We start from the raw sequence: 27,515 nt of genomic DNA on the forward strand, positions 1-27,515 counted from the left end.
TGTAGCTCCGCCTCCGCCCTGCACCCCCACCCCCGGGGCGTCCCCCGCCCTACCTGTGTGACAGACTCCCCAGGATGACCAGCCCCCTCTGCGAGAATGTGCCGCCCCTGCGTGAAATCACAGCCCTGTAACTTTCCCTTTAAGACTCTCAGAGCCGGGGAGGCCGGCCAAGCCTGGGCTGGAGGTGGGGACAGAGGGAAGAAAGGGGAAAAAAAGAGGGAGAGAGGCAGGAAAAGTTTTTTTTCAGAGGAAAATGCAGGGTTTGTCCTTACCCCTGACGTCAGATCTCACTTTAATAAAACCTCCCCAAGGGCTGCGGGAAGAGCCATAGCTGGTGCTCCTGATGGGCTGGCCAGCCTCAGCCCAGCTGCCCCAGAGCTGCTGTGTCTTCTGGGCTGCTCGGTCGATGCCGTTGCCACTGACTCCCAGGCATGAGGTGGTTCCTGCCCTGGACGCTGGCAGTAGTGACCGCAGCTGCCGCCGCGGGCGGCGCCCTGGCCACGGTGAGTCCTGCTGGGGAGGCTTGGAGAGGGGACCCAGCAGGGTGAGAGGGGTTGGAGGTGGGGGGACAAGGGTGAGGCCCAGGGTGAGCAGGAGGCTGCCTGGGGTCAGCAGATTCTGGCGGGGCGAGGAGGAAGGGGCAACACCTGAAGAAACGGAGTAACAGGTCCTCCTCCGTGCCTCCTTCCACACCTGAAACCGAGCTGAGAGGTAGGCGCCCCAGGAGGTGGGGTCTGGACGCCAGACCCGGCTCTGCCAGGACTGGCTGTGTGACCTTGGGCTAGTCCCTCACCCTCTCTGAGCAGCGTACAGTGAGCAAGTTGTTAGGAGACTCCTTGAGCCTTTGGGTTTGGAAAAAATGAGTCCCCAAGGGTTGGGTGTACTACAGCAAGGGGACATGGAAAATGCCAAGAAAAGCTGGAAAGGAAAATGCCAGCTTTCAACAAAGGAGCCTCCTGAGTAAACAGTGCTCGGGACGATTCCTAGCCCCTGAGCACTGCCGCCTTGGGCGCACACGGTCTCCAGTGTGTGAGGCGTGCACGTTCAGGTCCTACAGATGATGCCTGCTGTTCCAGGGCCTCCTGGGCTTCCCTGTCCCCCACGTCCATCCCCGGGCACACCGAGGGGAAGGGAGGAAGGTCTGCTTCTCTGAGCAGCCAGGGGAGCCAGAGACGTGGCAGCAAGGGGCCAGCCCTCGGGGCTGGGCGTGGGGTCAGGCATGGGCAGGCGGGGGGCAGCTGCACCCCTCAGCCTGGCGATGGCCAGTCAGAAAGCCAAGAGCTGGAGGTAGGATGGCAAGAGGGGCTTTCTTCCCTGTTCACACTGACAGCTTCCTCTGGGGTCCATGTGCCCCATTCATGGATGAGGAAACTGAGGCTTGGGAAGCAAGTAACTTTCCCATGGGCTCCAAGACATGGGTTCTGATTGAACTGGATCTGAGGCTGAGAGCTGACGGCCCACTGCAGGCCAGCTGCCTTGCAGGGGCCGGGGGGTGGGTGCCTCCCGAGCCCCCGTGCAGGGGGAGTGTATCAAGGGCAGGGAGAGTCCTCAGGCTCATTGTTGAATCCTCCATACCTTGCGTGGTGTGTGTCCCCCGCCCCGCCACACACACAATTAACATCTTTGCAAATGAAAGAAACAGAGAGAGGGCAGGTAAGAGGCTTGCCCAGGGTCCCATAATCGACCCGTGGCTAGAGTTCAGACATAGACCTCTCCTGCCAAGTCCCTCTCCTCCTTCCCGAGCTCTCCAAGTCAGGGGGAAACTGAGCATTTCCTGCAGACCAGAAGGAGCCAAACCAGCCCGAACTCCAGGGCTGCTCCGGCTGGGAGGACAGGGGCTGGATGGAGAAGAGGTGACAGCCGTGGCGGAGCAAGGTCTGAGTGACGAGGGGAGGGGACCAGCGTGCCGGGGGTTCCAGGACGCTGGAGCCCCACATGCCTCACAGGGCCCCCGGTGCTGGGAAGAGGGGACGCTGGGCCGTGGGCTCAGCTGCAGGGACAGGCGCAGGACCCAAGAGTCTAGACGGCCCCAGGCAGCAGGATGGAAGGAAGGCTCCTGGGAGGAGGCAAGACACCTCTCCTCTGTGCAGCCCCCGCCTGGGGACCTTCTCTGGGAATCTCATACCACCCACCTGCTCCCTGGTTCCAGAGCTCCCCACACAAGCCCAGCGCTGGACCACTTGGGGCACCCTTACCACCCCCCACCCCTCGGTGACGGCTGCGGGACCGATGGCAACCAGCACCCTGCTTGTAGCCAAACTCCAGCCACAGCCGCCCTCCCCATACCGGCATGTGAACGGAATGCGAGGCCACTGGGTTCCGGCGGGATTCTAATGGAAAAAATGATAGAGATGTTCCTATGGAAGGAAAAGCCTGTGCGAATTGCCAAGAAAGTTTGAGGAAGTGGGGCTGCGAGGGGCAGCCTTGCCATATCGGGTGGTCAAACCTTCTGTAATCGAAGGAGGGAGAGAGAAATCAAGGGGCGAGACAGGCCGCGAGAGCAGGCGCGGAGCCCAGTCTTTTTGGGACGCCGTGCATGATAGAGCGGCCTGGCAGAGACGGCTTGCGTTCCGCCTCTCGGTTCCGTTCTTCCTTCCTCAATGTGCAGTGCCCACCAGGTGCTGAGAGAAAGGGGCTGCATTCAGTGGGCGCTGCCAGGCCCTGGGCCAGATGCCATCTGGAGATAACGAAGACCTTCCTCGGTTCGGCCAATAGGCCCTTATTCAGTGCCTCCTAAAATGCTCATAGCAACACTGTTAAGCAGATGTCATTGTCCTCCTTTGTCGGTGCAAAACCTGAAGCTCAGAGAAGTTAAGTCACTTGCCTAAGGCCACGCAGCTAAGACACGGTGGAGCCCACCTTTGAGCCTAGGTCCGGCTCTCGGCCCTGAGCCCTCGACCTTCACTGCGGTCCACATGTTTGTGCATAGGCGACAGGCTAGAGCTTACAGGCTAGTGGGGCAGATGCCAGCCACCCCTACGATGCAATGAGAGGCAACAGGGCAGCTGTCATCTGGGGAGAGAGGCTGGGGGCAGGCTCTGCCACTGGCCACTCCACCTTCAGCAAGTCCCTTAACGGCTCTGGACCTCCTTGCCTTCATAGCCTCAGCCCCCGCCCGGCTCCCTGCTGCTGGGGAGCAAACACAAGACCCCTTGAGGGTCAGAGCGTGGGACTGGGTGCACAGATGTTGTGCTCACAAGTTCCTGGGCAACCATGAGGCCTTGGGGCACCCCTCCGACTTCTCCCACAGAAACGTATGTGTGGCGTGCGTGGCATGCGTGTGATCGCGGCTTGTCTGAGCACCTACGGGCCCACGGTGCGCGGGAGGGCCTACAGACATCGTGCTGGGGCGAAGCTGCAAACTCGCCCCCCCCACCCCCACACACCCAGGACCCCTGTAGAACAGCCCCGAGGGTGTGGCGCCGCCCTCTTTAAAAAGAGAGAACGGGAGTGATAATGCCTCCGTCACCGCTCCTGTCCACAGTTGGGACCCGAGCAAGCGTGTCAAATCCGCCCTGTGCCCCCAGGCCCACGAGTGTCCTTTTGCTCAGAGCCTCTTTTGGCCACTTGGACGCATGGCTCCAAGCTCAGGGCCCCTCTGCCCACTGCTTGCCTGGGGCGTTGGTGGACGCTCTGCAGGGACCGGCACGTGGTGCCACCTGGCGCGGCCCTTGGCAGCTCGCCCTCTGGAATGGGGACAGAGCCATGCTCCCTGGGAGACCTCGGGTTGGGCGGGCTCCCTGGGCTCACCAGCAGCATGGAGGAGAGGCGCCCCGGCCAGGCCCCGCCCGCAGAGCGGCCGAACACCAGGGGGCTGCCTTTGGCTTTGTACAAACAGCAGGGCAGCAGGAAGGGGTCGCAGCACACGCTGTGGGTTCCATATGGTTCAGGGTGGGTCCCAGGAGGGGCCGGGCAGGATGCCAGCTGCAGTCTGGAAAGCAAGCAGGGGCCAGGCGAGCTCTGTGTGATGCTGCAGATGCCCAGGGGCAGAATGTGGGCACAGAGCTTATTCGCTCCCAGCGCCAGCGAACACCCTGCGCCCCAGGGGCCACGGGCTCCCCGGTGGCCTGAGCACTCTGCGTCCATCAACTCGAAAACCACACGCCGGGGAGGCAAGCAGTGTCCTTACAGTCCAGACCCGCTCGGAGGCTAGTGAGCATCGGACATGTGGCGAGTGCCGAAGGAGCCGTCAGGGTAAATACACGCCGGGTTTCTAAGACTCAGAGCGAATACGAGAATGTGAGATTCTCATTGTAATTTTTTCTATTGACTTCATATTGAAATGATAAGACTTTTCATGTATTGGGTTAAACTAAATACATCATATTTTGTTAAAACAAATGTCACCTGTTTCTTATTACTTTTAGGGTGGCTACCAGAACGCGTCAAATTCCACACAGGGCTCACATTATGGTTTTACTAGACAGCATTAGTTTGGAAAGACACAGGTGTAGACAGGGGAATTATAATAGGCAAGGAGGGGAAAATATTGAGAGTTCTAATCCCAGCTCCTTCACTTATGAGCTGTGCATCCTCAGACAAGTAACGCAGCCTTTCTGAGCCCATGTCTACCTCTGTGAAAGGTGCGATATCAATTCTCACTTCCTGGGGTTGTGGGGGGAATTAAAAAATGGAGAGGAGATAAGACACACAATGGTCCCCGTTGTCCCCGTGGCGGGGGGCGGGGCAGTCCCAGCTCAGGTGGGAACGCTGACAGCAGACAGGGAGCAGAGGTTTATAAAGGCGCGTCTCAGTGCCAGGTGGGTGGGAAGAGAGGCAGGCTGATTGGTAGGATGAGCTGGGCTCCATGCTGGGAGCGTGGGGTCTTCTGAAGCTCCGAAGTTTTCACATCCTGGCCAGCTTCCCCTCACGGTTAGAGAGAGTCAGTGACCCCTCCTGGTTTGCCATGTGGGAGAAAGAAATAGTGGGGGTGGTGACGCTGTGGATGGAGGTGATGAGGATGGTGCTGACGGTGCCGACGGCGATGAAGGTGGTGCTGCTGAAAATGACTCTTACAGGGGAGACTCACGTCTTCTGACCCCGAGTCGGGGCCCTGGTTGCCGACCAGGGATTTCCTAGCCCATCCATATAATTCTTCCAATGAACTCCAACAGCCTGGGTTCGTGCCCAGCCCCTTCCTGTTTCCGGAGATGCGGTGGTGAACGGTTGGCCCTGTCCCTGCCGTGGAGGGTGGCTCACATGCTGGAGGCAGATTTTTACACCAGCCGAGAGGAGTGTGTTGAGGAATCCGAGGGCCGTGGGAGAAAAATACCAGTTCCAGGGCCCTGAGTGTTAACTCCTGGGGAGAACCCCCAGGCACCTGCGTGGTAAGGGGTGCCTTGAAGGTTTTTACCCACAGTTGACTTAAAACACCGTTGAATTCGGTGGACACTAGTCTCTCCTCCAGCCTTGACATTCTGTTAATCGGCAACCCTCCTGCCCCTCCACCTTCTCTGCCTCTCCCTGAGTGAAGCGGGGGGAGGGGGAGGGAGGTAGAATCAGAGGAGAAGGAACTGGCCTCTCAGAACCTGTATAAGGGACATTCCAGGGGCTGTGATAGAATCTGTGCCCGGCCGTCCCAAGGCCGCCAACCCAGAGGCCAGTCCAGGCTGGGGACGACTGTGGATCTGCTGAGCTTTGGTGCGGGGGTGTGAGGGGGGGTGTGCGTGAGGAGGGGTGTGCGTGAGGGTGGAGAGAAAATGAGAGTCCCAGCCCAGCGGAGAGAAAGCGAGGGGCGCCCCATTTCTGTGGACCCCTGCGCTGAGTCCTGCTGAGCCCAGGAGCCAGGGCAGGGGCCTGTGCTGTGAGGCGGGGCCGGGGTTGGGGGGGCCCTGGGGCGGCGGGCGGAGGAGGAGGTGGTCTGAGGATGGGAAATACTCTGAGAGAGCGCCCCGTAACCCTGCCTTCAGGGCAGGACCCAGCCGCGCCTGGATGGCGAGAAGACCAGGAGAAGGAGCTCCTTGCCAGATACCTGAAGGGCAGCCCCACCAGAGACCCAGGTCGAGATCCCTAGGGGTTCACTCCTGGGAGGTGCTCCCATAAGAGGCGTCCACCCTCTCACGTGGTGGCTGCCCGGTCAGTTACACCGGCAATGTGAGAACAAAGCAGTGAAGCAGGTGGGGAGGGCGGGTGGGTCTAGGCCCCCGCCTGGGCCACATTCTCCCAGCTTCCCCGGCCTCTCTCTCCAGGAGAGGAGTGAACACAAACTGCTTCCTAGAGCCCCTGTCCGCCTGGGACCAGCTCAGGCCATTTCTGTCTCAACCCTGCCCCCTTGTGGAGAATCTGGGTGTGGCCTCCCAACTCCGGCAAACCAAGTGCTGGGACTTGCCCTGTTGTTCACGGAGAGCTTGCCCAGGGTGTGCCAGGCGCAGTGCTGGGCACAGAAGAGGCCAGAAAGAGCAACTTGTCCTTTAAAGGCCCTCCAAGAGGCTCCGTTATCCTTTCCTGGGGACCCCTGTTAGCTTGGGCTCAATTCCATACAATCCTCCGCACCCCGTATTGTCTTACGTTGTGGGTCTCTGGTCTGTGACTCCCTTCGGGTAGGGGCCACATGTTCCTTATCTGAGCACCAGCCGCATAAGAGACGCTCCGTGCAGGTGTGGGGTGGGTGGGTGGGTGGAGGAGGGAATGAGTGGATGGGTAAATGTGAGCGAATGAGGGAGCAGTGCAGCGTGGCGATGGCAAGCAAGGGCTTTGGAGGGATACGCGGGTCACGGCCATTTCCCAGCTGTGAGGCCCTATGGTTGCTCGGGCTCTGTAAGCCCTGGTTTCCATATCTGTGAGATGGCGATAATTCTAGTGACTTCTGGGGGCCGCGGGAGGATGCTGTCCTCATCCCTGTTTTACAAAGGAGGAAACAGAAGTGCAGAGAGGGGAGCGTGGGCGCCGGCCACCAAGCTGGGAGCAACAGCGGGCTGGGGAGAGGGGCTCCCCTCGCTCAGAAGTCATGCCCTCGCGCTTCCCTCTAGAGGCTATTTCTCCGGTGCGGCACGCAGGCTCTCAGCAGCGGGCGCGCCCACCTCCTTCACCCACGGGGAACCTGCTCGGGGACCCGGCTCAGGTCCCCTGCGGGCCCCACCCACCGCCGCCAGCCCCCCACTTTCTGCTCCCTTGCCCACAGCCATGCATTTTTGTGAAAATGAAGTAAAACTGACGCATCAAAGTCAAATTATAGACTGACCTGTTCCCAGACCCATTTTCAGAGTCAGGACACACCATAAAATCCACAGCGTCTGCTCACCTTTGAACATTGTCTCAAAATGCACCTGCAGCCCTTCCTGCAGAGGCTCAACTGTTTCCCTTCCCAGTTGTAATCTGCTTCAGTTTATCCAGTAAGTATGATAAAGGTGGTCAACTCGTCACTTCAACCTGCCCCCTGATTCCCCTCCTTGTGTAGAGGGTTAAGTGTCTGACTCGGTTGTAGTCTATTTGGTGGCAATACCATAGTCTATTTGTAACAAAATACCGCTGACCGGATGGCCGATAAACAACAGAAGTTTATTTCCCACAGCTCTGGAGGCTGGAAGTCCAAGGTCAGGGTGCCCGCATGGTCGCCATCTGGTGAGGGCCTCTCTTCCTGGTCCATCGCTGACATCTCCCGTGGGTCCTCCCAGGGTGGGAGGGGTGAGGGCACTAATCCCATTCGTGGGGGCTCCACCCTTATGACCAACCCCCCTCCTAGGCCCCGCCTCCTAGTGCCACCCCCTTCAGAGATGGGATTTCAGTGTCAATTGGGGAGGAGCACAAACACTCAGGCCTTAGCAGACACTTACGCTCCTTTCTCTTTCCATCTTTCCGTCATTTCAATGGAACATCAAGGGCAAAGCACATCAGGTTCAGGTAACTGCACAAGGCCCACCTACGAAGTGGCGGCGAGCCCCGCGTCGGCACCGAGGGCGTGTGCTCTTCATGAACTGGTGTGTGGAAAGGAGTGAGCAGCACAGGCAGGGTAGAGGCACACAAGTCACAGGTTAACAGAGGGAGCTGGCCTGCTGTCCCCACGCTTTCCCTCCCCCACCCAGCCCTGGGGAATGGTCCCCATCCCACCAGAATCACCAGAAGTCAGGCCAAAACAGAGATTCTGGGCCCCGCCTCGTAGAACGGAAGCCACATAGTCAAGGTGGGGCCCAGGGATCTGCATTTTAACAAGGTCCACAGGACTTTGTGGGAAGTTCTCAATCCTGGATGCATTCTGAACCCCCTGGAAAAATCTCAGTGCCGGGCTCCCGCCTACCCCACCTAAGTCAGGGTGTCAGGGGGCAGGGGGGTGACCATGTCCAGGCATCGGTGTTTATTAAAGATTCCAGGTGCTTAGAGCACGCGGCAGCGTTTGGGAACCGTCAGGGAAGGGATTCGGTTTGAGCAGGGCTCAGTTGTTGGGAGGGAGGACCGGACCGGTGGGTGAGGTTGGTGTGCTCGGTGCTGAGCAAGCGGAACCCAACAGGGACAGGATGTGACTGAGCGAGCACTGGGCGCTCTGCCTTGTGGGGACACATATAGGCATTGCCTCCTCCTTCCTGTCTTCCCTGTAAGCACGTGGCATCTGCAGAAAGTCCATTCCAGCAGCACATCGTTAAAGAGAATTTTATGTGACCAGCTGCAACTTGGATGGGTCCAAGGCTGGGCTTTCTCTCTGGCCTTTCTGAGACAGCATTCTCTTTGTTTCCACCGTATGTCCCTCTTCACATCCGCTGTTAGATGAAAACAACGCAGGCTCCGTGTGGCACTGGGTTGGCCTCGGTCAGTTTCTCCATCTGTACAGTGGGCACAGCCAGCCCCGGCTGGGCAGCTGGCCGAGGATGAAAGGACAGCAATCGGGGCCGTCGGGGGAGGGCCCCGGCTTTGCAGCCTGCTCCCGTCTGGGCCTGGGAAAGCTAGGCAGGCTCTACTTCAAAGAACGCAGGAGGCTGATAAGAGCTTCAGGAGGTCTTGGGGCACTCGCCACCTCGTCTATGGCTGCAGGTGACACAGAGCTTCCTCCAGATCTTCCTATGTTACCACCTACCTGCATGAGATTCATGCTTAATGGTTTTTGCCCATAAAACAAGACAGGTTTACTGCTTGTGGCTGAAAATAGAGAATCACAAGAGATGTGATCTCATGGTCCACCAGAGCCGAGGGCGTGGCAGAGGGCGGCGAGTCAGGGGGCTGTGCTGTTCACAGGCCGGGGCATGGGGGACCCTAAAAGCAGCCCGGTCAGGTAGCAGAGCCAGGGTGATGTCAAGGGGTGATCTGCAGAGCTTCAGCTCTGATACGAGGCTCTAGATGTTTCCTCAGGCCCAGCGTGGGGCTCTGGAGTGACGACCAGAGACACACCCCACAAAGGCCCCAGACCGTCCGTTCAAGATCAGCACAGGTATGTGCTGCAACAGCACATTGCACCCCCGGCAGTGGACAGGCTCCACAGCAGGGCTGAAGACAGCCGTGCCGATGGCTGGCCTCCAGGTGCAGAAGGGCAAGCGTGCTGGGACTGGGGTCTGGGTCACTTCTCAAAGGAGTCAATGCACAGAGGCCTGGGTGCCTCTTATCTTTGTTCTTGGGCCTAGACGCTTCTCCTGCTCCTTTTAGGTTGGAAAGGGAGAGTCCGTATTCTTATGACAATGGTCCATGTTCCAGGGCAAAGGGCCGGTGGACAGCCATGCCATCCTGTGTGTGTGCACGCGTGCGTGAGCGTGTGTGTGAATCTGGAGGTTTCACACCACTAGGTGGTGCCAGCGGCAAGGGCCTGGCTCAGAGGGCTGCGAGCCCATCCCTCCGCAGGGCCAGGGCACACACAGCCACTTCCCCCTGCCCAGGGGCCTCCTCTGCCGCTGCCTGCGGGGGACCTTGAGCGTGGTATGGAGACAGCAAGCTGGACAGCGACCATGTGGAGAGAGGTCCCACCAGGTTACAGCTCACCGGCTCAGCTCAAAGTGTCCAGGGCCCAAGTGCTTTGGGGGGGCACTGTGGGGATGAGGTGGGGAGGAGGAGTCACGCCTTTGAGTGTCTGCCACACGCCAGACCCTGCACGAGTGCTCTGCACACACGGTGTCCCTCAGCCCCCAGCAGCTGCTGGCGGGGCATTCCCGTGGCCACGTCACCGATGGGGGCACTGAGGCCCAGAACGGTTAGGAGGCTTGTCCGAGGCCAACCGAGAGAGCCACTTCTGTCTCGGGTCTCACGCTGTCTCCTGGGCAGAGGCGGAGGATGCCGCTCCCCATCCTCCAGTGCAGGAGGCGGCACATCTAACGTGGCCTGTGGAAGGCACGGAAGCCTTGTCTCCCTGTAGAGTCAGAAAGAAGCGTGCACGTGCGTGTGCGTGGTTGCTTTGAATGATTTCGGGGTTTGCAGTCATGTGGTGCTTTTGGGGAAAAGTGAATGAGGGCAGGCAAACACCTGCCTCCCAGGTGAACACGGACGAGCACTGCCGGTCCTGGGGCCGTTTGCTCCGCCAGCAAACCTGCCTGAGACCGAGCCTGGAGGGGACAAAACCTACAAGTGAGGCTTGCCTTTTTGACTTTCGGAGGCCTTTCCATGGTCAAAGTGGCATTTACTGCACTGACGATGCACCAGACTCAGAACCAAAAGTCCAGCTAATCGGCATCTCAACTGGGACCACCTTTCAGGGCAAGGTGGCACTGGGCGGGCGGGGGGGGCGCCCTTGGAGGCCCGGCCTGCCGCACGCAGCCTCACATTGTGATAAATCCCCTCCCTGGCTGTCTTTCCTATAAGCTGCGGGTTACACAGGCACAGGAAGTTTTCCAGTTTCTCTTCAAATGCCTGAAACTTAAGGCAGACTCAGAGCGAGCTACACAAGCATTCGCTGAGTGGCTGAAAGGGCCCAAGGGAGGCGGAGGAGGTAGAAGGGAGGGCTGAGGGGGTCATTTGTGCCACAGTCCAGACATGGGCCATGTTGCCCTGGACCTGTCTCTCTGCAGCTTTGGGTCTCAGTTTCCTCCTTAGCAAAGGAAGAATCTGTCTGGATATCTCGCCACCTGTTGTTCAAAGAATGAAATGCAGGTCTACAAATTCCACAGGGCAGGGCTCTTCCCTTTTGAGATGGAGGGGGTGGCCTGGGTCCCACGTTCGCCCCCACGGAAGTCCCGGGCAGCCTCGGCTGCCCTTAGAGCTCTGGAGTCACCGGTGAGACGTCCGGACTGGGTGCTACCCGCAGGGACCACGCAGGCCTGGACGGCTGGTGTCTGGCCGCAGCCCCACTCTGCGCACGGCCAGCTCTCCTCCTCCTGAGCCCGGGTCTCCCGTGTAAAGAGTAAGGGGTCTGGGTGGTGGTTTGGGGGGCTGGGGGAAGGTGACTGGATCCCAGAGGGAGAGGCAGCTTGAAGTCCCTGTGCATGCAGCCCTTTCCTGGTGCTCAGAGAGCAAATACCGTAATAATAATAGTAATAATAAGTCAGCTGGCTGAACCCAGGTGTCCAATCTGAGACCTGAGGCTCTGGGAGCTCTTCGTAAGGACCCTTTGTGGAGTACACAGGGCCTCAGCTCCCACATCTGTCAAACGCGGCGGACCCGGACCCGCTTACCCGTGGGGTGAAGGATGAGGGGTAGGGAAGGGGACAGGCACGGGGCTTCGCATGGCTGGAGGTCTGGTGCAGAATCTGGGCCCACTGCGCACCAGCAGGGGGATGCAGGCAACTGGCTTCACGTCTCTGCACTCTGGGTTCTCGGCCTTACTCTTTCTGTTGAGGAGAAGGGAGATGTTCAATGATCAAAAGCGTGCTGGAAAAATATAATTTTATGTAAACCTTTTGAACACCAAGATGGCAGGCCCCTGGCCTCTGGCCCCTGCCCGGCAGCCCCCCTTCACCTCTGCCATTCCCCCCACAGGCCCTCTCTCCAGCCCCCACGGCCATGGCCTTCGCCCCGGCACCCCCGGAGGACACGACTTCACGCCCCCAATTCTGCAAGTGGCCATGTGAGTGTCCGCCGTCCCCACCCCGCTGCCCGCTGGGCGTCAGCCTCATCACCGACGGCTGCGAATGCTGTAAGGTGTGCGCCCAGCAGCTCGGGGACAACTGCACAGAGGCGGCCACCTGTGACCCCCACCGGGGCCTCTACTGCGACTACAGCGGGGACCGCCCGAGGTACGCAATAGGAGTGTGTGCACGTAAGTGACACCTTCTCTCCCTCCCGGCCACCCCCCTGCGTCCCCAGCTCCGGCCCAGGGCCCCTCACTGGGGCCTCCTGCGGCCAGGCTCCTGCTCTGAGGAGGTGCCCCCCACCCCCATCCTTCATCAGGGGCCAGAGGCCGGGCCCTACCGGACGAGGGGAGATGCCCGCATTCCTCTTGTCTCCGGAACCCGGTGTCCCGCTCTCTTCTCCGACCTGGGGGCACATCCGCGGCAGATGCTGGGGGAGAAGGAGCTTCTGGGAAAGGCTCGGCCTGGTTTCCTTCATTCCCTTAGGGGTAGGACCCCTTGCTGGATGCCCGTGGCCTCCCAGGACCACTGGGCCCTGCCAAGCTCCAGCTAGTTTAGTGACGTTGTAAATTAAAATAATATACGCTTCAAAAATTCCATAGTCTTGAAAGAATAAAAGCCTGAAATTATTTCTTCCTACCTCCCACCCACATTCAGTTACGACAGTCGGTTTTAACATTTTAATCCTTTCTTCTGGTATATGGTTATGACTACATAATAAACATCAGTTGTTATATCTTGATTAGCTTAAATATCTATCAATGATCTTATATGATAGCTAATGAACTAATGACTTAGCCCCTCAGTACCCCTTGACACCTCTCTGTATTCCAATGTTGTTGTCATATTTTTGTTTATGCAGTAATCACAATTTATGCTGTTATGAGTATGTAAATGCTGTTTACTACAGCATGAGACAGTGCACTTGTTTGAATTTCCTTTCTGATGAAGCCTTTATGTTTTCCCTGGAGTTTCTATCTGCCTTTGCTTTTTTTTCTTTTTTTCTCCTCTTGGTCTTTATAATATCCTCATGTAAGGGAGGCTGTTGGTATTCTCTTTTTTCTCTTTAAGGGCTACACCAGGCCCTTTTTGGTTCCCAAAGACCTCCTTTCTGGGACTTTCTGATCTCCTGCTTCTATCCAACTGGAATTCATTTGGCCTGAATCATCTAAGCATTTACCTGTGATGCATGACCCGGCATGATACAGGGAGGCAACCAGGCATCATGACAAAGCAGCCTGACTTCTGGAAAGTTCCACGAAGCCTCGTAAACCCAAGAACCTCTTTTTACCTTTGGTGCTGAATCAAGCCCTCGCCGTAACTCTGTCTCTGTGTATACCCTGTTACGTATTTGCATGCAACGTTGTCTCTCATTCTCAGCTAACCCACTGTATCTCCTGAGAGGGGTTGTTGATGAGTTACGTATGCAGTTCCAAGTCAGACGATCCCCCCTGAGCCTCGTGGTTAATTCTTGAGCATTTCCTGCTCTTTTATCATTGGTTCAAGCCTCCACTTTCATACCAAGTCATCTCTCTGTAGCTGTGCCAGGAACCCCTGGTGATACTCCCTTCTTCTTTTATTCCTTGTATTCAGACTCAGCACCAGCCCCCCAGTCCACTGTGTTCAAATGGGACTTACAGCACTACCCGCCCAGAATCACCTGATGGGCTGGTTAAAAGTGTCATTCCTGAGCCCACCACACTTCCGGAAGTGGGGCTAGAAGCCACATCTTCAACAAGATTCCCAGGTGACCCTTGTGTACGTTCAAGTGTGAGGCTGACAGCTAACATACATCTACCTTTTTAAATCTACTATGATAGAGTAGAATATATAAATTAGACACAGAGGTCAATAATAATAACCAATAATAAGTAGAAAAATCATAGCGATGTACTGCATGTAATACATGTTAAGTGAACGTGGTGTTACAAAGGAAAATAAGGGTGACTTGAACACAAGCCCTGTGACACCATGAGAGTTGATCTGACACCTGAGACAGCTGCTCAGGGACTAAGAGATGGGGCATCTGCAGCGTGGACATGCTGGACAAAGGGCAACTCATGTTCCCATTGGGACAGACCAGGATGGCATGGGATTTTATCACATTATTCAGAACAGCCTGCAGTTCAAAACTTGTGAACTGTTAACTTCTGGAATATTCCACTGAATATTTTCCGACCATGGTTGATCACGGGTAACTGGAACCGTGGGGAGCAGAACTGCAGGTAAGGGGTGGGGCGCTCCTGCATACAGCCAGCCATAGACTCTGTCCCAAACCCAGGTCAGGAACTCAGCTCAGCCTCCTGGCACCAGAGTCCCCTCCAGGTGTAGGACGCTGTGTCATCACTTCTTCCCCCTTTCACAGCTGTTCTTCAAGGGCGTTGGAAAGGCCATTCAGTTCGCTGTGACTATACCAATCTCTAAAGTTGTATTGACATTTTACCATGTGCCAGGCACCACGCCTTTGTAGACATTCTCTCCTGGACTCAGAGACTGTGCAGGCCCCGACCGCCGCCCCACCCAGGGCCTGGGAAACCGCCTTCCCACCCCGCCCAGCTCTCTATATCTCAGGCCCTGCTTTACCCACGACAGCCTCTCAGCTCCCCTCACCACGAGCCTCTGTGTTTCCTTCCTTTCATTTGGAAGGAAAACCATGGTCTATAGGGGGAGTTTCATAGGTATCATACTTGCCAAAGATCCCCTGGTCATCTAGGTTTGCAGACATTGGAATAAGTAAAGTTAAACAAATGTTACAGAACTTCTCAGAGATTTTAATGTTCATGTCCATTGTCAAATTCCAAAGAGGGGGCTATCATAAGAAGCCTTGTCTTTTCAAGCTTATTTGCACGGTGAACGCTTTTGTCCAGGTAGATTTTGACCCACCCACCCCCACCATACACATACACACACTCATACACACATTTCATACATATGTGTGTACACACAAACGCACACACACACACAACTCACTAGTATTCTACTGAACATCTTTCCAGAAACACTGACACAGTGTCTGAGTTTGTGAGACCCTCGTTCAGGAAAGAGGAGTCCAGGGTCTGCCAGTTTTAGGGAGGAAGACACCTGGGGACCAGAGGAGAAAGAGAAGGAAGAGTTCCTCTAAACAGAAAAATTCACCCAGTGGTCAACTCAACCAAAGGATGGTTCCCAGACAAGTTAACTCTGTCCTTGGAGAGGGGCCCGTAACGAGCTGAGGACAAGGCAGGTAATAAAAATAAGCATTCGCAGCACTGGGACAGAGAGCTCAAAGGGAGAATGGCGGGGGCTATGGCCAAGTGGCGTGCGCAAGCCTGGGCTGTCAGGTGGCCGGTCCTGGGCGCCAGGCACGCCGGCCAGGCAGGAAAGCGAGCGTGGTCTTGGCCATTCTGCTCGGTTTTCAAGAAAATCCAAAAATCCAGATTTGGGTATAATTTGTACATGTTGGCAACGTGGTCAAAAAAAGATTCTTAAAATATGCTGTGAGCCAAACTAAACACTTCTGTGGGCAGAGAGCGGCCTCTGAATTCTCCTGTTTGGCTATTTCTGGCACACAGACACCACTCTGCCTTCTTCGCCGCTGGGGCAGGCCTGGGGCAGTGTGGTCTGCCGGGGCCGTGCCCTGGGCAGGCGGGCAGGCTTGGGTTTGAATCCTGGCGCTGGCGCTTGCTGGCTACGTGACCTTGGGCACATCACTTAAGGAGCTGGATCAAACCAACCTCGTGTGGTTGTTGCAAATCAGCAAGGGAACGCCTTCAAGCCTCAGATGGGATCGGTCCCGTGCTCACGGTTGTGTTGCTTTGTTTTAACTGCCCCCTGTCGAGGGCTTCTCACCCCTGTCTGAGGTCATCCTGAGAGGGGGCAGGTCCAGTTCGAGGCCCAGATGCCCCAGCGTGGAGAGTGAGGGAGGAGACAATACTCTACGCATGGTCTTTGGAACCAGGCAACCTGAGTTCCAGTCCTGGCACCATAACTAAGGGCAACTAACTGACTCACTAACCAGCTAACTAAGCTACCTAACCTTTTAAGGGTCACTTTCCAAGGAAAAGTGACACATAATGCCTATCTCTTTAGGTGTTTGAGATGTCAAGTGCCTGATCCATAGTAGCAACCCAATGCAAAGATCGGGGCTCCCCCCGCCTCCCACCCATCCATCCATCATCCATCCATCTATCCGTCATCCGTCCATCCACCCACAGATGCATTCATGCAGTGATACAATGACGGGGTTCCAACAAGGCCTGACCCGCTATCACTGCTCCCACGCAGCTGACAGCCCTTTAGGGGTGTAGGGGAGGGGAGGGAAGGCCTGAAGGCAGAGCAGGGTCACCTGAGTTCCTGGAAGTCCTTCAGTGAGAGGAAAGCTCTCCAGGCTGTGCCCGCACTTGCAAGTCGGAGATTAGATAGGAGGCGGTGAAGGAAACTCGTCCAGCTTCACCCAGCTGGCCCTCCCATCAGTTAGGGAGTGAATGGAGCAGCGGCACTGGAGGCCACCGATGGCCGCCCTCTAGCCTGCAGTGGCAGGCGAGTCAGGGCCACCAGCACCACTGCCCCGGGCCTCCCAGGACACTGTGAGCTGCTTCTAGCAACTATGGTTCTCAGTCTTAGTTGCAAAGTGAATTCACCTGGGAAGCTTTTAAAAAAATACCAAGGCCAAAAAATAAAGACACGGAGCCCCAGGTCTGCCTCCGTATTCTGGGCATGGCGGGGCCATCAGAATTTGAGAGAGCATCCCGGTGCGGCCGCTGAGCGGCTGCTGCTGAGAAGCCCTGAGCTGAGGGCTCCCCAGCCCCTGCCTCCTCCACCCGAAGTCCCTGCACACAGGGCAGAGATCTGGGCTTCTGCTTCACCCTTGTCCCCCCACCTCCTCCAAAACGCACACACATCCGTGGGTATACACACACGCACACACCTTCCTGGAGCAAGAGGGTGCAGTTGGGGTGATGCAACACAAACATGAGTAATTCACCCAGTGCTTCCCCCCCCCCCATTTCCCCTCTGTTACCATTGTCTGGCTGTGGCAATGGATTGTGGATTGAGACCCCAGGGTGTGAGGTGCAGTTCTATCACTCGCCTGTTGGGCCACCTTCAGCTAATAAATCCCTTGACCTCCCTGCCAGCCAAACGAAGAAAATAAGCTCTCCTTGTGCAGTCATTGGGAGAAACAACTGCGAGACCGTATCAGATGGTGCCTGGCCCCAGACTGGGTGGTCAGGAAGTGTTAGCGCCTTTCCTTTCTGCACCTCGTTTGCACACGGTCACCCCCCACATCGGCAAGAGGACAAACAGCAGTCACATCCGCGTCCCCGACAGGCTAGGATTCTGTGTCTGGCACTTAACCTTGATGAGACTCGGGTGGTAATGCGGTAGCATTTCCTCATAGGTGAACTCAGCAATGCAAGCAAATGCACACAGAGTAGGGCAGGGGACCAAGGCCAGGCAGCGTGAGGCAAGCCTGCACTCCTGGGAGGTACTGGGTGCTGCTACGAACAACCATCTGCGGGCACATGCAGGAGATAAGGTGGAGCTCTTGGCAGACTGTGGATTCCAAACGAGTCCCCAGGGGTGGGGATCTTTGCTGCCTGGGCTCTCTGCCTGCACGTCCTCACACTGTCCCCAAAGCAGGGCACGCCATCAAGGGAGGGAGCCCAGCAGCCCCAGACCCCTCCTGGAACTCCGGGCTTCCGCAGCCAACTCTGCACAGCCACTTGGATGTCAACCCGGCGTCTTGTGTCCCGTGAAGAACTGAGTCCAGGGCTCAGGTCGCAGAACTAAGAGTCCTTCGTGAGCCCTCTCCTCTCCTCACGTCCCATTGGTCAGCAAGCCCTGGCAACTCTTCCCTTCAAATGTATCCAGAGGCTGAGCCCTTCTCCCCGTGGCTTCTGGTCCCTCCTCGGTCCAGGCTCCGCCACCTCCCGCCTGGGTTGCTGCGGAGGCCTCCGGACACTGCCCTTGATGTTACCCTCCGTCCATTCTCAGCTCGGCCACACTGTTACCGACAAGTATAATCATATCACTGAGTCCACAGTCACCTGGGGACGCCTGCTGTGTGTCAGGTTCCAGGAACTCCACACCTTCCTCTGAGCCTACAAGGAAGCCCCCCCGCCCCTCATCTCCGCCCCACGTCCCAGGCCTTCTCCACCTCAGGAAGGCTTCTCCCCCAGTACCTGGCCCCCTCACCTCCTTCCCACCGGTGAGGCCCTGCCTGCTCACCTTATTCACCTCTGCAGCTGCCCTGCTCCCAGTGCCCCTCCCCCCACCGCTTCACTGTTCTCCCTGGCACGGGTCCCCATCAACATTCCAGATAATGAGTTTGTCTTCCTCTGTCACCCCCACCACAATGGGAGCTCTGTGAGGGTGTGGCTTTTGTCTGCTGTGTTTACTACTGAATCTTCAACACACCAGCGATCTGCTGGGAATGAATGGAATCTTTGTTTCCGAGTGTTGATTGGTTTTCCATGTCCGCCCTGCTCAGAGCCCTGACCCCAGGGACAGCTCTCTGTCAGTACCAGGCTTTGTGCCTTGTGCTCAGGACAGGACAGGGAGCTGGGCGCCTGGGCCTCTGGCGGGTGATGTAAGATCCACTTAGGTTCGCACCAGGTGTTACTGAATGAGCAGCAGCTGAAGCTCTAAAGGGACTCCCGCTCTCCCTCCGCTCAAGTCCCACCAGCTCCCCATGGCTGGCGGGCCCTGCCTTCGCTGTCTCCCCTCCCCCGCCCCGGGGCCCCCAGGCGGCGGACTCCCGGTGGAAGGCTGCCCTGGCCGGGGCACCGGGCCTGACCGGTCGTGCTGTGTTCGCAGAGGTGGTCGGCGTGGGCTGCGTCCTGGACGGGGTTCGCTACAGCAACGGCCAGTCCTTCCAGCCCAACTGCAAGTTCAACTGCACATGCGTGGACGGCGCGGTGGGCTGCACGCCGCTGTGCCTCCGCGTGCGCCCGCCGCGCCTCTGGTGCCGCCACCCCCGGCGGGTCAGCTTGCCCGGCCGCTGCTGTGAGCAGTGGGTGTGCGACGATGACGCCAGGAGGCTGCGCAAGACAGCGCCGCGCCACGCGGGAGCCCTCGGTGGGTGCTGCGCGCGGCCCTGGGGGCGGGGCGGGGCGGGGGCGGACCTCCTGGAGCTCTGGCTGCCTGGCTGTGGTAGGCATAAAGCCTGGAGTCCAGTTCCCAGTCCTCCTTCATGAGTGGCCCTGGGAGAGTCCCCTTTCCTCTGGCCCCTGTTTCCCATTGGGCAAGATGGGCATGACAGCCTCTGTCCTGCCTGCCGAGGGGGACCCTCTGAGCATAAAATGAGGAAGGCACGTGTGATCCAGTATTATCCTCCCTAAGAGATTGAATGGTGGGGGATGCGGAGAAGGAGGAGGAGGAGGAGGGCCGGGTGGGTGCCTGGGGAGGAGAGGCACTAGCCGCAGGGGCTAGGGCAGGAGAGCGGGAGATGGCCTCCCTCACCGTGGAGGCTGGGAACAGGGGAGGCTGCAGCCAGGAGAGCCAGGTCACAGGAAGCCCTGCAAAGGGAGGACAGGGGCAGGCCTGCTTGTTTCACCACAGTTTACTGGAGCCTAGCCAATGCCAGACACTCAGCAGGTACTGATCAGTGCTTGCCGTAGTGGGGGGTGGGGGGGGGCCGGGTGGATGGACGGACGGATGGACGGATAGATGGTTAAATGGATGGATGGATGGATAGATGGATGGATGGACAAATGGGCAGGTAGAAAAATGGGTGAGTGGATGGATGAATGGACAGATGGGTGGATGGATGGATGGATGGATGGATGGATGGATGGATAAATGGATGGATGGATGGACAAATGGATGGATAAATGGATGGATGGATGGATGGATGGATGGACAAATGGACAGGCAGACAAATGGGTGAGTGGATGGATGAATGGACAGATGGGTGGATGGATGGATGGATGGATGGATGGATGGATGGATGGACAAATGGATGGATAAATGGATGGATGGATAGATGGATGGATGGACAAATAGAACATGGGTGAGGATGAAATGGACAGATGGGTAGATGGATGGATGGATGGATGGATGGATGGACAAATGGATGGATAAATGGATGGATGGATGGACAAATGGAGACATGAACGTGGGCAGTGGGAGTAGAGGTGATAAAAGAGGGGCAGGTCGAGGGGCACTGTGTGAGTGAGGCTGCAGGCCTTGGCATCAACCCAGAGTGTGGAGAGAGCAGCAGAGGCTGGCTCCTGGGGCTGGTCTTGACCTAGGACATAATCCCAGAGGAGGGCTGTGTCTGGGAAGGGGAAGAGCGCCTTGTGAGAGACAGGTGGAGGCCGGGGCTGGGCACCCCGCCAGTGGCGTGGTCCCGAGGAGCATCCAGCAGGGGCGGAGCGGAGGAAGGAGATGGGCAGGGAGAGCTCTGGGGGTCTCCCGCTGGAGCTGCTGAAGTTGGTGGGACGGCGTAGGGACAAGGTGTCAGCTGAGACAGCAGGGCCTTGGCCAGAGGCCTGGAGCTGACATTTGAGGGGTGGACAGTAGAAGAGGAGGCAAGGAGGAGACAGAGAAGGGGAGTAGGAGGAAAGCCAGGAGTATCTGATGACACGGCAGACAGCAGATGAGGTTGTTTCTAGAAGGAAAGTAGACATGAAGAAGTGAAGGCATGGCATAGAGTCTGGATGTCCTGAGGTTCCTGGTAATGTCTTTAAATGAGAAATGCGTGACATTGCTCAGATATCCTGTAGAGAAGGGCTCCTCACTGCAGTCCTGACGCCGCTCGGACCAGATAACTCTCTGCGGTGGGGCTGCTGCCCTGTGCGCTGTGCGCTGTGTAAGAGCATCCCTGACCCCTACCCGCAGGATGCCAGTCGCACCTGCCATGCAAGTAGTCACGACCGAAGTCCCTGCAGACGCTGCTTCTTGCGTCCTGGGGGACAGAGTGGCCCTCTGCAGAACCTCCAGGACACCACCATTTAAGGAGACGCAGAGAGGGAAGCTGAGAAAGACAAATCCAAGAGGCAGGTTGGAAACAGAAAGGGGCTTTGCAGAAGCCAAGTGAAGGAAGTGTTTCAGAACAGTGCGAACTGGAGACCAGGAAAGCAGGAAAGCGGGGGGCACACCAGGGTGGGTCTGGCTGGACCAGGAGGGACAGCGGTTCCCCCAGCCCACCGCACCCCACCCCACCCCTGCCTTGGTTCAGGATGGCATAGCCTCTCTGGGTGGGGCTTGGGTTGCCCCACGGGGCTGAGGCAGCCCCATGAAGGAGGTGACAGGAAAAGCTGGGTCCCTGGCAAGCCCAGGGCAGCAGCCGTCTCAGCACGAACCCCTGGCAGAGTCACCGATGGCCACAGGGAACCAGGGCAGCGGCTGTCTGCCTGCCGTGTGTGGCCCAGTGACCCTGTTCTGACCGAGCACAGGCAGAGCCTGGCGGGTGTCCCAGAAACCAAAGCCCTTTTATCCTCCCAGGCAAACCCTCCCCCGCCTGCCTCCCCCACATACTGACAGCGCTGCCCACCCAGACCAGCCCTCCTCTGTCTGCAGAGGCCTCTGCTTTCTTCCCTCTGTCTCTCCCACCTCCCCTCCCCTCTTCTCTCCCTCCCCCATCCCCTGTTCTTCCGTCCACCTTCCCTGCACACCTGTTAGCCTGGAGGGTCTGGCCGTGGAGAACTTCCCCTTTCTCTTTCTCCTCCTCATCCTATTAGATGCCTTCTTCCTATTCGTGTCCCTCTCCCCCCATTCGTATCACCTTTCTCTCCCTCTCCCCTCCGCTCCCCACACTCTCTCTCCACCTGCCTTCCCCTCTTCCCTCTGCCCGTTCCTTTCTCTCGTCTTGTCCCTTCACAGACTGAGACTGGCTTCCTCTTCGGGTCTGTCTCCTGCACACCTCATTCTGTCTTCCTGTGGGATCTCTCCTTTGTCTCCCCGCTTTCCTGCCGCCTCCATCCCCTGCTCTCTCCATCTTCCGTTCCTCTGAGGACCAGTGAGCACTCACCACGTTCTAGACGGCAGGACAGAAACATTAACAGTGCCATCCGAGAGTTGGTGTTTGTTGACCGATGGTCAAGAAGCCACGCGAGCTCACGCTTACTGAGGGCCTACTAAGGGCCAGGGACAGCTTGGGTGCTGTCACATGTGTCCACTGATCTTTTCCAGCCCTGGGAGGGAGAGGCTACGGCCAACCCCCTGTCAGGTAGCTGTGCTCAGAATTCAACCCGCACAGTTCGACCCTGAAGCCTGTGTCTCCCCTTGACCACTGTGCCCTCAGCATCGCCCGGACGAAATGCCGGGTCCTTGGACATAGCCACCCACCTTTGGCCTTTCCCCAAATAAACGTAATCTCTGCGGGGGCAGGAACAGTGTCCTGTAACCTTTTATGCCCGGCACCAAGTGGGTGCCTGACACATACTCAATCAGTATCTAGATTCCGTTTATGGCCATACCAGCCCCACGAGGCAGGTGTCATTGTTCCAATGCGGAGACAGAGGGCAGCGTTGTCTGGGATCGCAAGGCTGATAGGTGGTCGAGCAGGATTTGAACTCAGGTCCCCCGTCTCTAAAGATGGTCTTCCCTCTGGAAAAGCGTAAGGCACTCAGAACGAGTCCTTCTCTCCCTGGAGACCTGTGACGAGATAGAAGCCAGCTTGCCGCCTCTCCCCTCGCTGAGTTTCAGGGACCCAGCCCTTAGGGTGGTGATGGGGGCACTGGGGGGTGGCGGAAGCTGGGGACTCACGGGGAACCTGGCCCCTACCCGCAGCGGCCGCGGGCGAGCTCGAGCCCTGGCACCGGAACTGCATAGCCTACACGAGCCTCTGGAGCCCCTGCTCCACCAGCTGTGGCCTGGGCATCTCCACGCGGGTCTCCAGCGCCAACGCCCGCTGCTGGCCCGAGCAGGAGAGCCGCCTCTGCAACCTGCGGCCCTGTGACGTGGACCTCCGGCCCCGCATCAAGGTGAGTCCGCCCCCCACCCCAGGGTGGAGGGTGAGGGGGTGGGGGAGAGGGGCAGGTGTGTCGGACCTCGCAGAAACCCTTGGCTTTGAGCCTGGCTCCTGAACTTTCTCGCGGGGACGTCGTAAAATGGGGATAAATAAGCCCACCTCCCCAGAGCTACGGGGGAAACGCGTCTCACCGGGCTGGTGCATTGTGCGTTCCACCCAATGGAAGGGATTGTAGTGAGCATACTATCAGAATCAAGGTTGCTCCAGAGAGAACCCAGGAGCCTCCAGAAGCTCTCCTGGGATGATTCTGAGGGACCCTCATTGACCGCCACCCTCTCTGCTCCGGTGCCAACTGTCCCTGGGCACCACAGGACAGCCACGCCAGGGGACGGGGGAGCACTACATGGGGCCAGGGACCCCCGGGGCCAAACGCCTGTCTGCTGCTGACTGCACGTGCCAGGGGCCATCTCCTCACATCTCTGAGCCCCAGGCTCCCCATCAATAAAATATTGGAGTTGATCTCAGATATTGTTGATCTCGCACCCCTTCCAGCTTTGGGGGTGGAACATAATTAAAATAAATGATCGAGGACCATAGTGGAACACAGCAGACGGCACCCCTGTCCTCAGGCTCAGAAATGCTTCTGACGACCCTAATTCAAGTCCTCCTCCTCGCTTGTGCCTTGGGACTGTTCATATGCCTGGTGCCACTTAGAAGAAAAAATTCAACACTGATCATTTCTTGGGGATAGGGTAGACCTAACAGCCCAGCCGCCTACGATTCCTCCCTGTCTCCTGTCCCCCACTGCAGGTGTCCCTATGTCAGTCCTCTGGACCCTCCACCTCCTCCTTCTCTTGCTTCTCCTCTTCTCCCTCCTTCCTCCCTGGTTATTTTCCCCGCCCCACTTAGCCCTTGCGTTCTTGGTGCTTGGCGGGCAGCAGGTACCCAGCAGACACCTCATCATGAAAGCATGAATGGAACAGTCAGCCGCCGCAGGGGACACAGGAGCAAAGGTCCCAAGCTCAGCAAATGCACGGTGCCCTTGAGGTAGACGGGGGTTTACCACAAAGCTCATTCAAGTCCCTTTGACACCCCCAACCCCCACCTTCACCACCAATTTTGTTTCCTTAAATTGTATGAGCCTAAGGCCGCGTATACCTGGATCTGCCACCCACCCCCAGTCCCCTGATGTTTCCTCCACGAACAAGCTGGGGGCGTTCGGTTGATTGAAAGAGCCGCCAAGGTGCCCTGTGAAACTGTGACCAGGGACAGGGCAGCAGCCAGACAGAAATGGAGGAAAGAAGGGGAACTGCAGACTGTGAGGCAGGGCCTGAGCGAGCAGAGCCCGCCCTGCCGGTGGTCCTCAGTTTACTCCCGCGGAACACGGCTGGGTCTTGCTGTGTCATGGGAGGCCTTCCTAGCTTAAAGATGCTGCAGGCCTCAAAGTAAGGTGGCTTGTTCCCACGTGGTGAGTGTAGGGGGAAGTTGAGGGCTTGGAGGGCAGAAGGAGGCTGTTCATCCTCGGAGCACCCCAACTGACGCCTCCCTTCCTGCAGGAAGGGAAGAAGTGTCTGGCTGTATACCAGCCAGAGGCGCCCATGAACTTCACCCTCGCCGGCTGCACCAGCACACGCGTCTACAGGCCCAAGTACTGTGGGGTCTGCACGGACAACAGATGCTGCATCCCCTACAAGTCCAAGACCATCAGCGTCTCCTTCCAGTGCCCCGACGGGCCTGGCTTCTCCCGCCAGATGCTATGGATTAACGCCTGCTTCTGCAACCTGAGCTGCAGGAACCCCAACGACATCTTTGAGGACTTGGACTCCTACCCTGACTTCTCAGAAATCGCCAACTAGGCGGGCACAGAACACGAGGCTTGGGCCTGGCCATGCTTGCAAAGCAGCCAGCCCCCTGAGGCCCACCGCCAAGCTCCTCTCGTCCACGTCCCACTTACTTCTCATGACCCCGGCCCAGACCCGCAGCCCCTTTTCCATCTCTGACCCCCCCGAGGACCCGCTATCCTGCCGCTCAGGCCCGGGCAGGGGGTCTCACCCGTGGCGGTGTTCTGTGCACACTCCACAAGCTGTGCAGGCCTGTTCCGGACCACACCACAGAGGCCTGACCCGGCCTGTGCAAGTCACGGGCGGGGGGGGGGGGGAGGAGGAATCCTGAGTCCCAAGGGACAGAGTCAGCTGCACGTTCGATATCACTAATTCCCTTTTGAGATACTAACCACGAGACTCTTTGGATCCCTTCAAAGGATAGGTGGGCTCTAGTTCGACGGAACAGTCTATTACTGGGCCCGCCGAGAGGCGCTATAACAGATAGGCCCGACTCTGACCGCAACGCACCAAAGCACCTCAAAGTCACCCAACATTTGCCAAGTGAGGTGAATGGCTATTTGGTTTTGATCTTTCATGGAAAACTGTCTGTTCATCCAGGCATCTCTGAGGTTAGGTTTCTCTTCACTCCTGCGCTGTGAAGCGTACGTGGGTTCATTTCAGTTAGAAATGCAGTTTGAGACATTTCATTCTTGTTCACGGGAAAGGTCCCCAGTCGATACTCCCGGGGCAGAGCAAGGCCAGCCAGTTGTCAGAAGGAGCGAGGACCCTAGTGCGAATCTGCTGCTGACCACCAGGATGCCAGGGATGGCCAGACTCTTCCTCAGATCCAGATCCTCGCCCAGCTTGGGGGGTTATGGGAGCCCCTGGGGTAGCCTCTCTGACCCCTGACAGTGGGGTCCTGGGACACTTTTCTGCCCTGAAGGAGCCTCGACCAAAGTCCAGGCCAGACCTTCCTCAAGTGACCGAGAGCTCCAGGCTGGGTGGGGGTCAAACCAAGAAGCGAGTCCCGTCTGCATCGGCCTGGGTGGCAGGCGTCACTGAGCCCAGGAGGCAACATCTCCTTCTGCCTCAGTGGCCCATTTTACAGACTTGGGGTCTGCTGACCCGCGTGGCCCAGTTCTGGTGTGAAGACAGCAGGTTACTTGTGTAGAAACGGAAGCCTATTTAACAGGGATTAAAAGCTGAAGGGCCTGAGGCTGACAAGGAGAGAGGGTTGATGCTAGTGCGGATGAGGCAAGTATTTATTTCATTAGTAAATTGTAAGTATTTACTGCTATCGTTCCTTTATGCAGGACCCTCTATGCGCCGTGTTCTCACTGCTTTCCGTACACTAGCTCACAGACGCTTCGGGATCGTGCTGAAAAGTGCCCATTGTTATTTCTGTTCTTACAAACGTGAAATGGGAGCTCAGAAAGGTAAGCCAATTGGGCCAAAGTCACCCAGCTGGTAAGAGGAAGAGTCCGGATTCCGATCCCAGCTGTCCTGACTTCATAACCCATAGTACTTCCTTAATTTTAGAGCTTCCAAACGCTTCTGAGCAAGGAAACAGGTCAAAATAAGCTACTTCCTACTGTCATTTTTCGCCCTTTTTTACTGTCTCTCTAGGCCCTTTTACAAGCGAAGAGAATCTGACGTTCAGAGCATTCAGGTGCCCGAGTGTCCAGACACATACGGGGTAGACCAGAATCCCCGAATGCCACGTAGTCCCCTCCTTCAGGTCAACGCCTGTGCTCACCCCGCCCTGAAAAGATGGTTTTGTGTACCCAGCGCTGCATGTTGTATGACATGCAGCGAAGGGAATTCTGTGTGGTGCGCACAGGGATCCGTAAATGGGAAAAGAGAACCAGAATGTGTTCTCCATACTGTGGCCTCCTGAATGCCTAGCCCAATGCAAGGCGTACAGTGGTGCACACTATGGATTTGATGAATAAAAGCAATGCGGTGAGTGTTCCCACATGTAATCAGAAGCTCTCCTCTTGCAAAGGTATATGACAATCTCAGTTTTTATCAGCTGCATCTTACTTTATGTGTCGTAGGAAAAGAGGCATTTAAATATTTCAAGAAAGGTATATTTTACTAAAAAAAAAAAAAAATCGTGAAAAGAATTTACCCCATGAATAATCTCCCCTGTAAGTCTGTGTGGGCCGTGTTGGATTTTCTGAGGATGAAATCACCAGCTGTCCGTAAATGACAAGGGCGAGATGACAGCTAATCCCATTTGGAATTCAGCAGAAACCCAAGAGCTAGGTTCTCACCAAATCGATACCCCAGTCTGGGAAACTAAGCATAGCTTCCAGGATCATATACAGCCTCGGTGGGAGGGGCTGGGGATTATCCTGGGAATATGCGGGAAGGGGTGGGGTGGCCGAATGCCCCAGGTAGTGTTTGTTTTGAGAAACGGAACGTCCTCGGCAGGCCCCAGTTGGGTAGGTCTCAGATTCACGTGGGGACAGAGGTTTGGGCCCAATAAGAGAGCAGTCGGAAGTACCCTGTATAGGTATGACCTACTTCAGGAAAAGAATAACAGCCCCCCAAAAGCTGAAGCCCAAATCTCAGCTCCTTCCACTCTGTCTTGTCCTTGGGGAAGGAGGGGCGGGTGGTAAGGGCCTCCAGGCAGAGCGTGAATGACCCCGGTCAGAGGGTCACAGTAGCAAAGGAAATCAAGTCCATCAGACACATGGCTTCTCCAGCCCCTATAGCCCCATGCTCTTGGCCAAGGGAAGGATACACCAAAGATCAGTGGACCTTTGATGAATTCACATCCTTGCCTAGAGTGGACTTCTCTGGAGCGCTTAGATGTGGGAGAGGGAGAGAGAACTGAATTTGCCAACTCCCTCGTTCTTGCTGTACGTTATCACAAGC

The 27,515-nt window shown here is 57.1% G+C and overlaps 1 protein-coding gene across 1 annotated transcript; it reads left to right on the forward strand.

Moving 5' to 3' along the window:
• Positions 1-431: 431 nt before the first annotated feature.
• CCN4 (cellular communication network factor 4) lies at positions 432-24,665 on the forward strand. Its single transcript, XM_054590688.1, has 5 exons — positions 432-503; positions 11,824-12,103; positions 18,711-18,971; positions 22,629-22,822; positions 24,366-24,665. The coding sequence occupies exons 1-5, from the start codon at positions 432-434 to the stop codon at positions 24,663-24,665; spliced, it is 1,107 nt and encodes a 368-aa protein (XP_054446663.1).
• The last annotated feature ends 2,850 nt before the right edge of the window (positions 24,666-27,515 follow it).

This window comes from Pteronotus mesoamericanus, unplaced genomic scaffold (genome assembly GCF_021234165.1).
Source record: "Pteronotus mesoamericanus isolate MK-2021 breed Mesoamerican mustached bat unplaced genomic scaffold, CSHL_Meso_final scaffold_174, whole genome shotgun sequence".
Classification (NCBI taxonomy): Eukaryota; Metazoa; Chordata; class Mammalia; order Chiroptera; family Mormoopidae; genus Pteronotus; species Pteronotus mesoamericanus.